At 49.6% G+C, this 13,627-nt stretch overlaps 1 protein-coding gene across 2 annotated transcripts; it reads right to left on the reverse strand.

The window, feature by feature from the left end:
• Nucleotides 1–1,450: 1,450 nt before the first annotated feature.
• Nucleotides 1,451–6,840, reverse strand: LOC116225703 (T-cell surface glycoprotein CD8 alpha chain-like). Of its 2 annotated transcripts, XM_031588208.2 has the most exons (6): nucleotides 6,301–6,840; nucleotides 5,468–5,836; nucleotides 5,061–5,156; nucleotides 4,256–4,372; nucleotides 3,443–3,473; nucleotides 1,451–2,369 (listed from the first exon to the last, which is right to left on the reverse strand). In XM_031588208.2, the coding sequence occupies exons 1-6, from the start codon at nucleotides 6,344–6,346 to the stop codon at nucleotides 2,315–2,317; spliced, it is 714 nt and encodes a 237-aa protein (XP_031444068.2). In that variant the 5' UTR covers nucleotides 6,347–6,840; the 3' UTR covers nucleotides 1,451–2,314. The 2 variants fall into 2 exon arrangements, with proteins under 2 accessions (XP_031444068.2, XP_089995978.1); XM_090139852.1 differs by lacking the exon at nucleotides 6,301–6,840 and having other exon boundaries at nucleotides 5,468–6,275.
• Between the last annotated feature and the right edge of the window lie 6,787 nt (nucleotides 6,841–13,627).

Consider the following 13,627-nt stretch of genomic DNA (forward strand, 5'->3'; position numbering starts at 1 on the left):
TGGTATGGTTTCCACAGGGTGCACATCATGTGTCAGCTTTAGTCCCAGGAATCTGGGCTGAGCTTCAGTGCCTGTTCCCACTGAGCCATGAATTCTGTGTTCAGGAGGGAAATTGCACCTGGCAGCATTGATGTTTTTCCCCAAATGTTGATTTCATGTGCAAGTTAAGATTCCTTACAGTGTATGCTGCTTCCAGGTCCTTCACTACACTCATCTGTGGTGTTGGGATGGCTTTGGCTGCGTCAGTCTCCCTCCAGGACCAGGATCTTGGTGCAGCCCTGTACAGCGGAGCATCTGTATAACATCAGTAGTTGCTAATGTCCAAATATGCATATTTCACACTACTTAGAGTGTTGCTTTCCTGTGCTTTGCCTGCTTTTCCCTACAGGATTGACCTGTGGGGGCTCTCGTAGCAGCAGAGCTGTACTAAATATTGCACACATGGATTGTTTTGTTTTAAGTAGTAGCAGAGCATACAGGGGAAAGCATACAGAGTAATGTTTCTGCCAGGTTCTCTGTTGAGTGTTAATACCTTTATCTCAGTGTATGTCACCTACCATGTTGTGCATACAGCCAGGTATCTGCAACCCATAGGGCTAACATCAGTGCGAAGAGCTGCTGCATGAGACATGCCAGCTGTAGAGCTTCATCTTTTCATCTGCCTGAGCTGCTTGCACTTTTCTGAAATGCTTTACAGTTAAATACCACACCTGGTTTTCTGTTCGGGAGGCGTTTTGTATTTCTTTAGTTAGGATTGCTTTTTATTTTCTTACATCTCAGTACCTGTGTGGCTGTGTCTGTGCCATGTGAGGCACGAGGGTAATTCCTGCACTAGAGTTGCACTTGGTATGGGAACCACCTGAGCTGCTGGGAGAGGATTTTTGGGGTAACGTCGTTGGAGCATTGCCTGCTGGGTTACAGGAGGGTGACTGCATGTAGTGCATGTGGGGCTGCGAAAAGCTACAGTGCAATGACTGAGAACAGTGAGGAAACAGCTGTAGGGGATGGTGAAGCAGTGATGAGCTTTAGATGTGCTCATTTACTCTCTTTTTTCAGTTTAGTATGATAGAAACTAAGCTGAAAAGCTGCTTCTCTCTCAGCTTCTCTCATCCCCATCTGTCCTGCTGTCCTGTCGTGTCCCCCCCCACCTCTGCAAAGAGCATCATGTTCTTTGTTTTTCCCCAGGCCTTTATCAGCCCCTTGGAGACAACACCAAAGTGTTTACCTCCTCTGCCTTCATGGTGCAGGGGAGTGTTTCTGGGCCCGTCCTGCGTCTCCCTGAGAAAATCAATGCAGAGATTGTCTCAAGGCTGCAGTAATTTGGAACCTAAACTGCAGCGTCTGATGCCCTTACACGTGACTGCCTCAAACCCTCAGTTAAATTTTCACATGGGGTTTTGGCTTCTCTGAGGCTAGAAAGCGAAGAAAGAAAGAAGCATTAGTGAATCTGTCTGGAAACATTGCTTTATTTTATCTCAGGTGTTGACATGTCAATGTAATGAGGAAATATTTACATCAGGCATAGAGGTGAAACAATAAACAGAACTCTCACTCACAGTGCCCCAAATATGCTGAAAGTCCTGCTTAGCCAAAGCAGGTAACAGAGGCTGTTAATTTATTAATACTGAACCATTTATTCCAGAAAGAAGGGAAATCCCACTTTGTGCCCAGGTGGAAGTGCTGAGCACAGTGGGTGTGGGGCTAGCAGCAGGATGAAGGGAGCAAAGGGGAAATAGGAAACTTCAGCCTGCAGGAGTATAAACCCCCCAAAAGTGCAGCCCTTATATCCATGTTTGCTTTCTCAGTGCAGCCCTGTGTTATATGAGATGAAACTTTGCTCAGAGCTGGGTTAGATGGGGCCCTTGGCAGTCTGACCCAATAGTGGCACCCAGCCCATGGCTGGGGTTGGGATGTGATGGTCTGTGAGGCCCCATTCATCCTGAGCCATTCTGAAACTCTGAGGGGGCTGCACAGCACCACAAAAAAGAGGGCAGATGTCCAGTCAATATCCTTATTTCCCATCCACTTATCACCAATGGGTGTTTGTATCAGGACTGAGCACTTTCTTCTGCTGGAACCACAGAGTTCTGCTGGGTGTAAAGGTGGTGTTGGGCCTTTGGAATCCAATGGAAAAGCTCTGGTTCTGTAAGAGCTGTGCTTCAGGGAGGTGCTGGCTCTGTGTGACTCTGCTCCTTTGCTGTCTTTCTGGATTTCTCAGGATAGCATGCTTGAAGAGTAGTAGCTATGTGGGAGATTGCCTTTGGCAGCAGTGGCTCCCAGATGCTGACCAGCAGCTGGGCGCTGCAGCTGCTCATCATATGTGTCGGGTTGGCACACTGGGTTTTGCACCAGGCTTCCCATTTGGAGGTCTAGAGAAGGGAAAAAAAGGATTTAGTTGGATGTGCAGTGAGCAGGGAGGTAGTTCCCATCCCGCTGCTAAGCTCACTGTGCAGCCTGGGACCTCCTAGCCAGCTGCAAGCATTGCTGCATCCCCTTTGCACTCATGCAGCATCTGTATGCTGCTAAGCAGTAGTTAAAATAATAAGAAATAGGCTTCCAGTGTGCCTTGTCTCAGCCAGTGGGAAGAGAAGGTGCCCTTCTAAATAAAAGCCCCAATATTTTGCAGTGGCTGCAAACATAGATGTAGGGATCCCTTTTCAGTAAATGCAAGTAGAGAGGTTTTCCCTATTACTAGCAGTGAGCAATTAAATTGTTTATAAAACATATCTCTTTCTTGACTGTGAAACTCGTGCATGTGTAACCAGCAGGCTGAATTTATCAGCTGCAAAGTGCTCCATTTGCAGAGAAGGCTGCAGAGATGTGAAATTGCTGTTTGCAACCTCTCTTTTGCAGTGCTTGCATGGTGCTGGTGTAATTGGAGCAGCACTGGGGATTTCCGTGCTCGAGCATTTCTGTGTGACAGCCCTGCAGTGGGCTCAGCACCAACCTTGCAAAGCGCAGAAGTGGTTTTCTGCTGAGCAGGCTGGGTGAGACCAGCTGCAGGGAGGTCAGGCTGCAGAAGCAAGGTGCGTGCTGCTGTTGGGCAATGGGAGTTCAAAAGTGGTAAACTGCAGCCTGCAATGTTATTATTCTGACAGTGTGTTCTTGGAGGCTTGGGATGATGAGAGAAATGGGAAGGGATGAGCACTGGGTGGTGTGCAGAGGGTTCTGGTTTCTGCTGATGCATCCTGGCTTTGTGTGTAGTGTCATCAGTGCTCAGTGGTTTGAATGATGTAAGGTTCTTTTCTCTGTTTGCTTATCTCTTTTTTTTTTTTCCCCCTCTCCCCCCTCAACAATTACACAGTCCCCTCCTATCTACTGTACGCTGGGAGAAGAAAGTCCAGGTGCATTTTGGTGTTTCCTGTGCCACCTGCTTGCCTTATGGCCCAGTATTAATGCTGCAGACTTCAAGACAAAAGCATCCCTGTTGTCACATACTGACCTCTTACACCTGCATCGTCGTCTTCTGGTCTCTAAAATGAAGAAAGCAAACAGTTCAGAGAGATGAAGACACAGGGTAGAAAAGCAGTGCAGCTGCTGTGTAGGGCTGGCATTCCCCAGCAACTCACTGCCTTCCCATCTCCTATCAGGCTGAGAGCATGCGAACTGAGCTCATGTGTGGGGAAAGCCACGCACTGGGCACTGCTGCAGCTCCTATTCCCTCAGCACTGGGTTTCAGAGCTGCCATGTCAGGCTGGGGGCACAGGGGCGAGTTCCTTTTTGCTGTCTCCAGCAACTCTGGCATGCTGCTGAAAGTCCATTGGCAGCAGTTACTGCTGAAGGTGAATGGCATGGCTCCCCTCCGGCGTGAAACCACGTTTATATCCACGTGGCTGCGATCCGTATCCACACACCAGGAGGATGTCATGGGCTGAGGTTTTACTCACTGCTACTACAGACTTACAGTGGGATGCAGAGAGATACTGAGCACTGCCTTTAGCCAATGCATATTAAAGGCAGTGTGCCTGGTCTAAGGATCTAAGGTAGAGTCAATGCAGTTGGGTACAGTAACATTTCTCTCTTTGTAATTTATTGTCTGGCACTAGGATGTGATAAATATTTCTGAAGCTAAATGTGTAGATGAGAGAAATATGGAAAGTGATTTTAAGAGAGGTCCTCCTGCATTTTCTGTGTCCTGGATGTGCAATGGCCGTGTGAGGGCAACAGGCAGAGAGCGCATTGCCCTGGAGGAGCGGGCTGTGCTCTGTGGTGTGAGGCTGCAGGAACCTCTGCAGGGTGTCAGGGTGCGACTTACTTTGGCAGAGCATGATGGTGACAATCAGAGCTATAAGGAGCACGAGGCAGACGCCAGCAAGGGGAGCCCAGATGTAAATCTCACAGTAGAAATTCAGCATGTTCTTGTTGCTTGTTCCTGCAGGAAGAAAGGAGAGAGAGGAAAGAGGAAAGGCCCATCTCCCAGCTGTGGTGATGTCCAGCTGTGGCAGCGCCACTGGGAGGTCCTGCAGCACAGAGAGATGTGTGGCTCTGAGCGAGGCTGGTGGTAGGTGTATGTGAGGAGAGGGCTTCCATAGGGCACTAAGGGAGGGGTGGGGACCAGGCATGTCCTCAGGTGACGTCCCCCGTTCTGGGCTGTTGCTGTTGGCGTTGTGCTGGGGAGCTGAGGGAGGACATGTAGCCAGAAGTCCTCTCATGTCTCTTTCTGGGGCTAACACCAGTGCTGGCCCAAAATGCTTTCCCTTCTTTTGGTGTGTCCAGTCATCAGAATTCTTGTGTCTTTTAAGTCATCCCAGGTGGAATAAAACATGGGTTTGGAATAATGAAATCATTGAGGTTTAAAAAGACTACTAAGATAATCTAGTTCAAGAATGGCCACCATGCCCACTAATCCCTGTCCCGCAGTGCCACATATATTTATTCCTTGAACACCTCTGGGAGAGGAGATTTCACCACTTCCTGGGCAGCACATGCCAAATTGGTGCTAGTTTCATCCCTTCATCAGCATCTCACCGATGAAGCTCAAGATATTTCCTCTCACCACGCATCCCAAAATGCCTGTTGTCAGCATAGGCCTTTATTTCATCTATCCACAGCTGGGTTACCTGGATCTGAGGTCTGCACGCAGATGTCCTTCTTGGTGACCTGGCTGCTCTGGGTGGTGACAGCGGGTGTGGTGAGTGCTGCTGCTGTTGTTGTGACTAAAAATAAATTGGATGAATACAGTGAGATAGAATACAAGAGCTTTCTTTCACCCCAGCTAGGACATGGCCACCACAGGAAAGATTTTCAACAGTGATGCCACAACATGCTGCCAAACCATATGAATTGAGTGCTGTGGTCTCATAATTTCTCAACAGTGCCCTGAGCCTCAATGAGGAGGAGCAGTGCTGTGTGATGAGACGGCTTGGGCAAAGAAGCAGGGACATGGGGAGTGTGGGCGATGGGCCGGATTGAGAAGGCACGGGCAGGGGTGGTGGGTGTGAGCGAGGAGGGTGAAGGTGTTGCTGACCTGGGAAGAAGGCGGGTTGTCCAGAGCTGAAGTGCAGCACCTGGTTGATATTGGTGATGCAGAAATAGGTCCCCTCATCCTGTGCCCTGAAGGACTTCACCACCAGCCGAAAGGAGTTGCCTTGTTTTGACCCCTCAAATTGTGAAGATGTTTTTGAATTCCCTGGGAAAGTGGTCCGGGAAAACATGGAAATGTAGACGATGAAGTGAAGTTTCCCATCCTTGTCCTGTCGGATCCAGGAGACACCGCTGTCAATGCCGTAAGGTGGGCACTCCAGCTCCAGCCGCTGTCCCTCCTGGGGGTGCTTCATATTCCTGTCAACGAACCTGGCCACCATCGTGTTCCTCTGTCCCTGGATGCTGATGTAGCCTGTGGGCAGAAGTCGGCCATGTCCCCTCAGGTGCTGCTCAGGAAGAGCTCCCAGAGCTTTTAGGCAGGGCTCTTCCCTGCCAGTGCAGTGCGTGGCAGGCAGACAGCCAGGCTGTGAGGGTGTATGTAGAGTGAGGGCCTCGGCATCCAGCATGCTTGTGTGCTGTGCTGGAGTCCCTGGGACTCAGCATTGAGAGCGCCAGGCTCTTGAGATGGATGCTGCCCTTCACAGCAGCCCTTCAGCTGCCTGCTCATGGATGCCGCCATTTCCAGTTTCTTTGCCAGGTGATCCCACACTAACAGCTGTTACATGCTCCCTCTCTCCCCTTCCCCATCCCCTCCAGCAACACCTGTCTGAACAGGCTCTGTTCCTGCTGCTTATTGCGCTGCAGTCCCACCACTCCCGCTTCCCCCTGCAGTCACTGAGCAGCCCTGAATTCCATCCTTCTGGCTTCCATACTCACAGAGCCCCAGGCTGAGCAGGAGGAGCAGTGCAGGAGAGCCGGCCATCGTCCTCGGGGCGGTGCAGCGGAGCGCGGCTGATGTTTCTCACTGAACTTTGGAGGCAGCGTAACTTATAGGAGAGGATGTGATGTCATCAGGACCCTCTTCTGTGAAGAGCCATTGTTCCGCCTCTGAGGTGGAATAGCATGAGAAAAGATTTCCGAAGAACTTCAGCTGTGACCCAAATCTTGGGCTTGTTTATTGTTTTAGCATTCTTTTTAATGTTGCTTCTGGGATTTTGCTGCACTGTCTTCAGCTGAGATTCAGACTGACAATGTTCCTTCTTGAAGTCAGATCAGTTGCTGCAGATTGCTGTCTCTCAGACATTTGGGCCACTCTCATCGTGTCCAGACCTGCAGTATACAAAGTCATGAACATGGACTGCAAGTCCATGGCAGATATTTTATTTTATGTAGAATTCAGTTCTTTTTGCAGACTAAAGAAGACCTGGGAATGTTTTACAGCATCTCTCCACCTGCACTCTTCATCTCCGAGCCCATGCATTGCTGATACATATCTGGGTACTTCAGCTCTGTTGTTCTCTGCAATTGTTCTTTGTTATTTCTCTGCAGAAGCCACTGTGTGCAAGGCAGGAGGTCTGTGGTGTGACACCCACCAAGACAGCCCCGTGCCCCTGTGGCGTTCAGATCTAAAGAACAAAAAGTTTTTTTTCTGTTTTTTTTTTTCTTCTCCAACCACAGGGACTTCCGCCATGCCAAAAAACCTCTCCATACATGCTTCAACATTCAGAGGCCAGCCTACCATCTCATGGTGACCACACACACTGGTAAGGGTTTTGACTTCCTGCAGCTTAGCACAGACAGTCTCAACAGCTTTGCTCTGCTGCTATTTGATTCTTTTTTTGGTATTTTCTGGCTTTCTTGCTTTTTCTTCTTTTCAGTGTGGGAAGTGTTCCATTACTCCTTTGGAAAGCATACCGCTGCTCCTGGCTGTGAGAAACCTGGCACTGCTGAGTAATGAAACTGCTGGTTTTTTGTGAAAAAGAGCTGGACAGTGAAGAGTGCAACAAGACAGTGAATTGGGTCAAGCAGCTTCACCACAGCAGCAAGTGTTCCTAACTTGTACACTGGTGACCAACTCTGCCATGGAGCGATGAGTTGGTTAATGAGATGAAATAAGACATCACTTTGACTTCCACCTGCTTTCATATGGCAGTTCTTAGTTCTCTATTCCAGGCATGCCCACCTGCAGGCCAGCCTGTCCTGCAGCTGCCTCCTGTCCTGTGCCATCACTGACACAGCCACACAGCGGTGTGAGATTGGCTCTACATCAGCTCAACCAGGACATGGGCAGGGCACAGTAAATTTGCAGACACCAAGCTTGGAGGGAGTGTTGATCTGCCTGAGGGGAGAAAGGCACTACAGAGGGTCCTGGTTAGGCTGGATTGATGGGCTAAGGTTAACTGTATGAATTTCTGTAGGGCCAAGTGTTGGGCCCTGCATTTTGGTCACAGCAACCCCCGGCAACCCTACAGGCTTGGGTAGGAGTGGCTGGAAAGCTGCCTGACGGAAAGAGACCTTGGTGTACAGATAGACAGGCAACTGAATATGAGCCACTAGTGTGCCCTGGTGGCCAAGAAGGCCAATGGCATCCTGGCTTGTGTCAGGAATGGAGTGGTGAGCAGGACTGGGGAAGTCATCCTGCCCTGTACTCCGCATTGGTGAGGCCTCACCTTGAGTACTGTGTTCGGTTTCAGGCACCTGTCATGAGAGCTTGGGCCATCAAGGGAAAGATGTAACATATAAGTGGGCTAGAGACCGAGGGGTGGACTTAACTATAGATGCTTATGCACAGGTTATTCATGACTGTGAAACATGTGCCATAATCAAACAAGCCAAGAGGATGAAACCACTCTGGGAGGAGGGGCGATGGCAAAAGTATAAATATGGGGAGGCATGGCAGGTTGATTCTATCACCTTGCCACGATCTCGCAGTGGTAAATATTATGTGCTTACCATGGTGGAGGCAACCACTGGGTGGCTTGAAACATATGCAGTACCCCATGCTACCGCCCGAAACACCATATTAGGTCTTGAGAAACAAGTCCTGTGGCAACATGGAACCCCAGAAAGAATTGAGTCAGATAATGGGACTCATTTCAAAAATTCTCTTGTAAATACTTGGGCCAAAAATCATGGCATTGAGTGGATTTACCATATTCCCTACCATGCACCAGCCTCTGGTAAAATTGAACAATAGAGTGGGTTGTTAAAAACTATGCTGAAAGCAATGGGTGGCGGAACATTTAAGCACTGGGAGAAGCATTTGGCAGAAGCCATCTGGTTAGTCAATACCAGAGGATCTATCAATCGTGATGGTCCTACCCAATCCAGCTCCCTACATACCGTAGAGGGAGATAAAGTCCCTGTAGTACATGTAAAGAGCATGTTGGGAAGAGCAGTTTGGGTTCTTCCAGCTTCTGGAAAGGGCAAACCTCTCCGTGATACAGATTTTGCCCAGGGACCAGGGTCCACTTGGTGGGTAATGTGGAAAAACAGGGATGTTCAATGTGTACCACAAGGAAACTTGATGCTGGGGGAGTGCAGACAGTAATTCTATGTATACGTATATAGACATCTGTGTGTAATGCATTTTAATCATTTTTGTTTGTTTGTATACATGAATATATATATATAAAGCATGATGTAGTGAAGTAGAATAAGGGGTGGAATGTCATGGTTTTATGTTTTTTGGTTTTCAGTATTCTGCATCAAAACATCATGCAGTGTACTTGAATTCAAGTGTTAATGCTCCGATTCCAGGTACCTATCCCTATATGTTATGGAAGTCACGGGATCTGACTCTTCCAGGTGGGGCAGTCTCTTATTGCCTGGCAGTGGGTGCTGGAGGGTGCTTTCCTAGCCGTTCCAAGTTTTTCAGGTTTGACTCGGTCTCAGGAACTCTCTCTCTTCTATCTTATTTATTAGTCTCAATTTCAATTAGATTGTATTATATTGTGTTATCTTGCATTCCGCTATCATAGTTAGTAAAATAAGTTTTCCTCCATAGATTGTTGCCGCTGTTTTTTTTTCCTCCCTTCCTTCCTTCCCATTTTGTGGGGCCGGGGGGAAGTGGGGAGGCAGGGGCCTACTGCCCCCTGTCACAGATTGATCTAGTTAACTCCATGACAGCACCTCAGTACAGAAAGGACACGGAGGTGCTGGAGAAGAAGGTCCAAAGAAGGGCAACAAGGCTTGTGAAGGGCTTGGAGAATATGCCCTATGAGGAGAAACTGAAGGAACTGGGGCTGTTTAGTCTGGGGAAGAGGAGGTTGAGGGGAGACCTTATTGCTCTCTTCAAATACCTGAAAGGTGGTTGCAGCAAGAGCAGGGTTGGTCTTTTCTCACTGGTGACAGGCTGAGGGGAAATGGCCTCAAGTTGCACCAGTTTAAGTTTAGGTTGGATATCAGGAAACACTTCTTTACAGAAGGGGTTGTTAAGCACTGCAATAGGCTCCCCAGGGAGGTGGTTGAGTCACCATCCCTGGATGTGTTTAAAAACCGTTTGGATGTGGTGCTCAGGGACATGATTTAGCAGAGAGTTGTTAGAGTTAGGGTAGTATAGTTAGGTTGTGGTTGGACTCAATGATCTTTAAGGTCTTTTCCAACCTGAGTGATTCTATGAAGAAATGGCTTCCTTGGTACCATTAAAAGATACAAAGAAATCTCTTGATGCGGACAAAGTAGTAAAAATGGCATTAAATTGATTTTATTTAACCCTTGTTTACGTGTCTGGTAGACTACTGATGGCACCCTGTTGTCCCCACAACCGAGGCACGTTCTGCTGGGGGCTAGCGATCTGCCCTCGCTAGGGCCATTGCAGCACAGACACCAACATGGGGATGCAGCAGATGGCATTTATTATAGCGCGACGACTCCTTAAGTACACCTCTGGCTTCGTCTATGCCCCCTTTAAGCATACATCATGTGTCAACCACAGAACAGGGGAGGTCCTACCACGTCACATCCCAAGTCCTTGTTAGCACCTACTACAACATTTCTTCCTCCCCATGCTCGGTAAAGCCTCGCCCCATTACAACGCAACTGCCATTTCCCAACCAACACCCACCAAGATTGTTAGCCTAGGACATGGAGGGGATGGTAAGCTATGTTGGGTCTTCTGAACTAAGCTACTTGCTTTAGCCTATGCCAAACTTTCACATATGACTACAAACAAGGCAACTATAAGCACCTGAGTTGCTGCCATAACTCGTGTTTTCTCCATTTTCCATAGCTCCTCCCAGAATCCATACATAGGCACAACATACACCGCATAGTGACGCACATTAATATAAGTACGATTATTATAATGACACAAACAACAAAGAGTTGCTTCAGCCATGTGAAGTTAGGTAACCAACTCGTGAGCTTCTCCCATAAGTCCCGGAATCCAAATGAAGTATCATCCATGGACATTTGATGGAGTAATTTAGTCCATTCCCATATTGCATGTATGTTTCTGCCCTCTGAGTCTTATCGACATAGGCACAGCAGCTTTGATTTATTACACACACAACTCCTTTGGCCATTAAGAGGTCCAATGCCATCCTATTCTGTAACACCACCTTGCTAAGCGTTGAAATTTCTCCCTGTAATGTCCTGATTGCATCAACGGTGGCATTTTCTATTATTTCCAAAGTGGCTGAAATGTTAACAATCGCTTTTTCTAACTCACTCACCCCCAAAGATGGGATGAACCATCTAGCAAAACTGTGGAAACCAGTAGGTTTCTGCACTAAAGGGTTCAGAACCCTCCGCACTCTCCTCCAAGATGTTCATAGGATTCCAGGAGGTGCCGATCGATTGTGCCAGACAACGTTGAGGGGCGGGGTCGGCCCAACCAGCGGGATGGGGGGGGGCCTGGGCGACCCTCCCACTCCCGTTTCCCTGCTGGAAATTCCAACTCCCAGAAATATATTTAATCATCTCCCCCGGTGTGCTTAATTGAGGCGCAATCCGTAAAAGATCTCTAATCTCTGGCTGACGCTGCTGTCGCAGGCAGTCCATGATAACTGGACCCTGGGCAGACTTCGTAAGTTCCGATCCTTGGATGGCCTTTAAGAGTCTATTCGCAAATTCAGAGAATGACTCCGTCGGCCCCTGGCTCACTTTAGTCCGGGGGTCCGCTAACTGCGCCTTCAGCTGTCCTCCTGAACGCCTGGAGCATCGCGTCTGTAGCTGCCATAAACTCCCCCGCTCTGAGCCTTCCCGCCTGACCACGAGGGGTCTGCACCCCCCAGCCACCCCTGCTGGACGCATCAATCCGCGCAGCGGATGGCGGGGCTGGGCTCTGCTGCCCCTCGAGCCGCCCGCAGCCCCGCCATCCGCTCCGAGGACCACAACGCGTACTGCGCCGGTTAACACCGCACGCATCAGATTTGTTACGTCGTGAGGGAGGAGGGCACCTAGCGATGTCACAGCTCCTAAAGCGTTCAGGGCGAGCGTAATGCTCGCTTCTCCACGCAATCTAACAGCCGGGTGATAGCTTTCGGATCAACAGGCACCGCTCGGGGTTTCCCCCACTATTCGCAACTACCGGAAAGCTCCTAATACTCTTCCTTCTCTATCAGACCAGACCTAACTCCCCCCGCTCTGTCAGTGCGCCCCTCTTAGCTCCCCAACGCGAACCCGCCTCCCTCCCCGTCACCATCGTCTTCAGGAACACCACGAAGTCGCGGGTTTCGTATTTCTCCCGCTCCCTCCCGACCACGTTTTGTCCCGTGGGCCGCCATCTGTCGTGGAGGCCCCTGGTTGGTCGTGCGCGCCCTCAGCTCCGTAAAAGGATTTCCGCGTCGAGTCAGGCGGTCCGGGCGCGGTGGCGGGGGGTGGGTCAGGGAGCGGCCGCCATCTTGTCCTCCTGCGCTAGGCGCGATGGGAGCGGCCGGCGTCGGTCGAATGGTGCCGTTCGAGCATCTGCAGGTGACACCGCTTCCCGCCCCCTCTCCACTCCCCGTTTGCCCGTTATCCCGAGGAGCGTCAGCACCCTGTTGACTCTCCCCCGGACCCTCTTCAGTACCCCTGTTAGTTGTAAACGCGCACCCTGCTCCTTCCCCAACCGGGGCAAGCCCGAGGAGCTGCCGAGCAGCCGCCGTTACCTCCCCTCCTCCTTCGCCGCTTTAAGTATCCCTGACATCGAGCCCCACGTCTTAAGTTCCGCGCCCGATTGCGCGCTCATAGTGTGGTGCGCAAGCACCGAAGTGATTTCATCCCACCTCTGGGGATTCAAAATGTCACCGGGGTCACCCAACACCCCCTCCCGCTCTAACTGGGGCACTGCGGCAGCCGCTTCCTTCCTAGAAGGCGTATCCTTGTGCCGTAGTCCTTACCGAACTGCAACAATACCGTTATGACTGACTCCGCTCTCTTGGCCCATAGCAGATCCCTCACCGGATCTCAGGCAACACCTGATCCACGGCACCATTTGTTGTCCCCGACCGAGGCGCGTTCCGCCGGAGGCTAGCGATCTGCCCTCGCTAGGGCCACTGCAGCACAGACACCAACGAGAGGATGCAGCAGATGGCATTTATTATAGCGCGACGACTCCTTAAGTACACCTCTGGCTTCGTCTACGCCCCGTTTAAGCATACGTCATGTGTCCGTCACAGAGCAGGGGCGGTCCTACCGCGTCACTTCCCCTGTCCTCGTTAGCGCCGACTACAACAGCACCCAGGCAATGGTTGGTAAAAAAAGAGGGGCTTATAGAATTAATGGAAGGCAATGGAATTGCTGCCAGACACCAGGTTTGGTGAAGCATCTCTGCATGGTGCATCAGGGAAATATATGTGGAAAGGCTTTAAAAATGGGGACTGTCACGTCAGTTGTCATCAAATGTGTGAATTTCATGAAGCCCAAGGGATTGAACCATCACCAGGCATTCCCTGTAAGTACAAATGCTGATAATGGAGACATGATTTACTTTTTTAAAGTAAGGTGTGTAAGTCATGGCAAAATGCTAAGTAGTTTTAGGATTTGCAAACTGAAATGAAATGATTTCTGGAAACAAAAGGAACGTTTGTATCAGAACGTGAAACTAAAAACACTTCTGGTGGATATGGCATCTCATTTAAGTAAGTTAAACATACGTCTTCATGGTGTAAACCAACATACCTCTGCTGTGTTTCAAGTCATAGGGGCGTTCAAAATCAAACAAATTATGGGTGGTTCAAGTTATGGCAAATGAATTTACACACTTTGATATGTCAAGAGAAATGAAGTTTCAGTTCTGCAGGATCTCCCTGCCTTTAAATACAGAAGGAAAATGGGTCGA

This window comes from Phasianus colchicus, chromosome 4, assembly GCF_987193195.1.
Source record: "Phasianus colchicus chromosome 4, bPhaCol1.hap1.1, whole genome shotgun sequence".
In the NCBI taxonomy this organism is placed as follows: Eukaryota; Metazoa; Chordata; class Aves; order Galliformes; family Phasianidae; genus Phasianus; species Phasianus colchicus.

Excerpts from the sequence above, each read along its gene's own strand:
- LOC116225703 (XM_090139852.1), bottom strand. The coding sequence starts at position 5,990 with ATGCTGGATGCCGAGGCCCTCACTCTACATACACCCTCACAGCCTGGC. Across the intron at positions 4,373-5,060 it reads CGTGCAGACCTCAGATCCAG|GAACAAGCAACAAGAACATG; the intron begins GTAACCCAGCTG and ends TTCTTCCTGCAG. Across the intron at positions 2,370-3,442 it reads CGACGATGCAGGTGTAAGAG|ACCTCCAAATGGGAAGCCTG; the intron begins GTCAGTATGTGA and ends TCCCTTCTCTAG.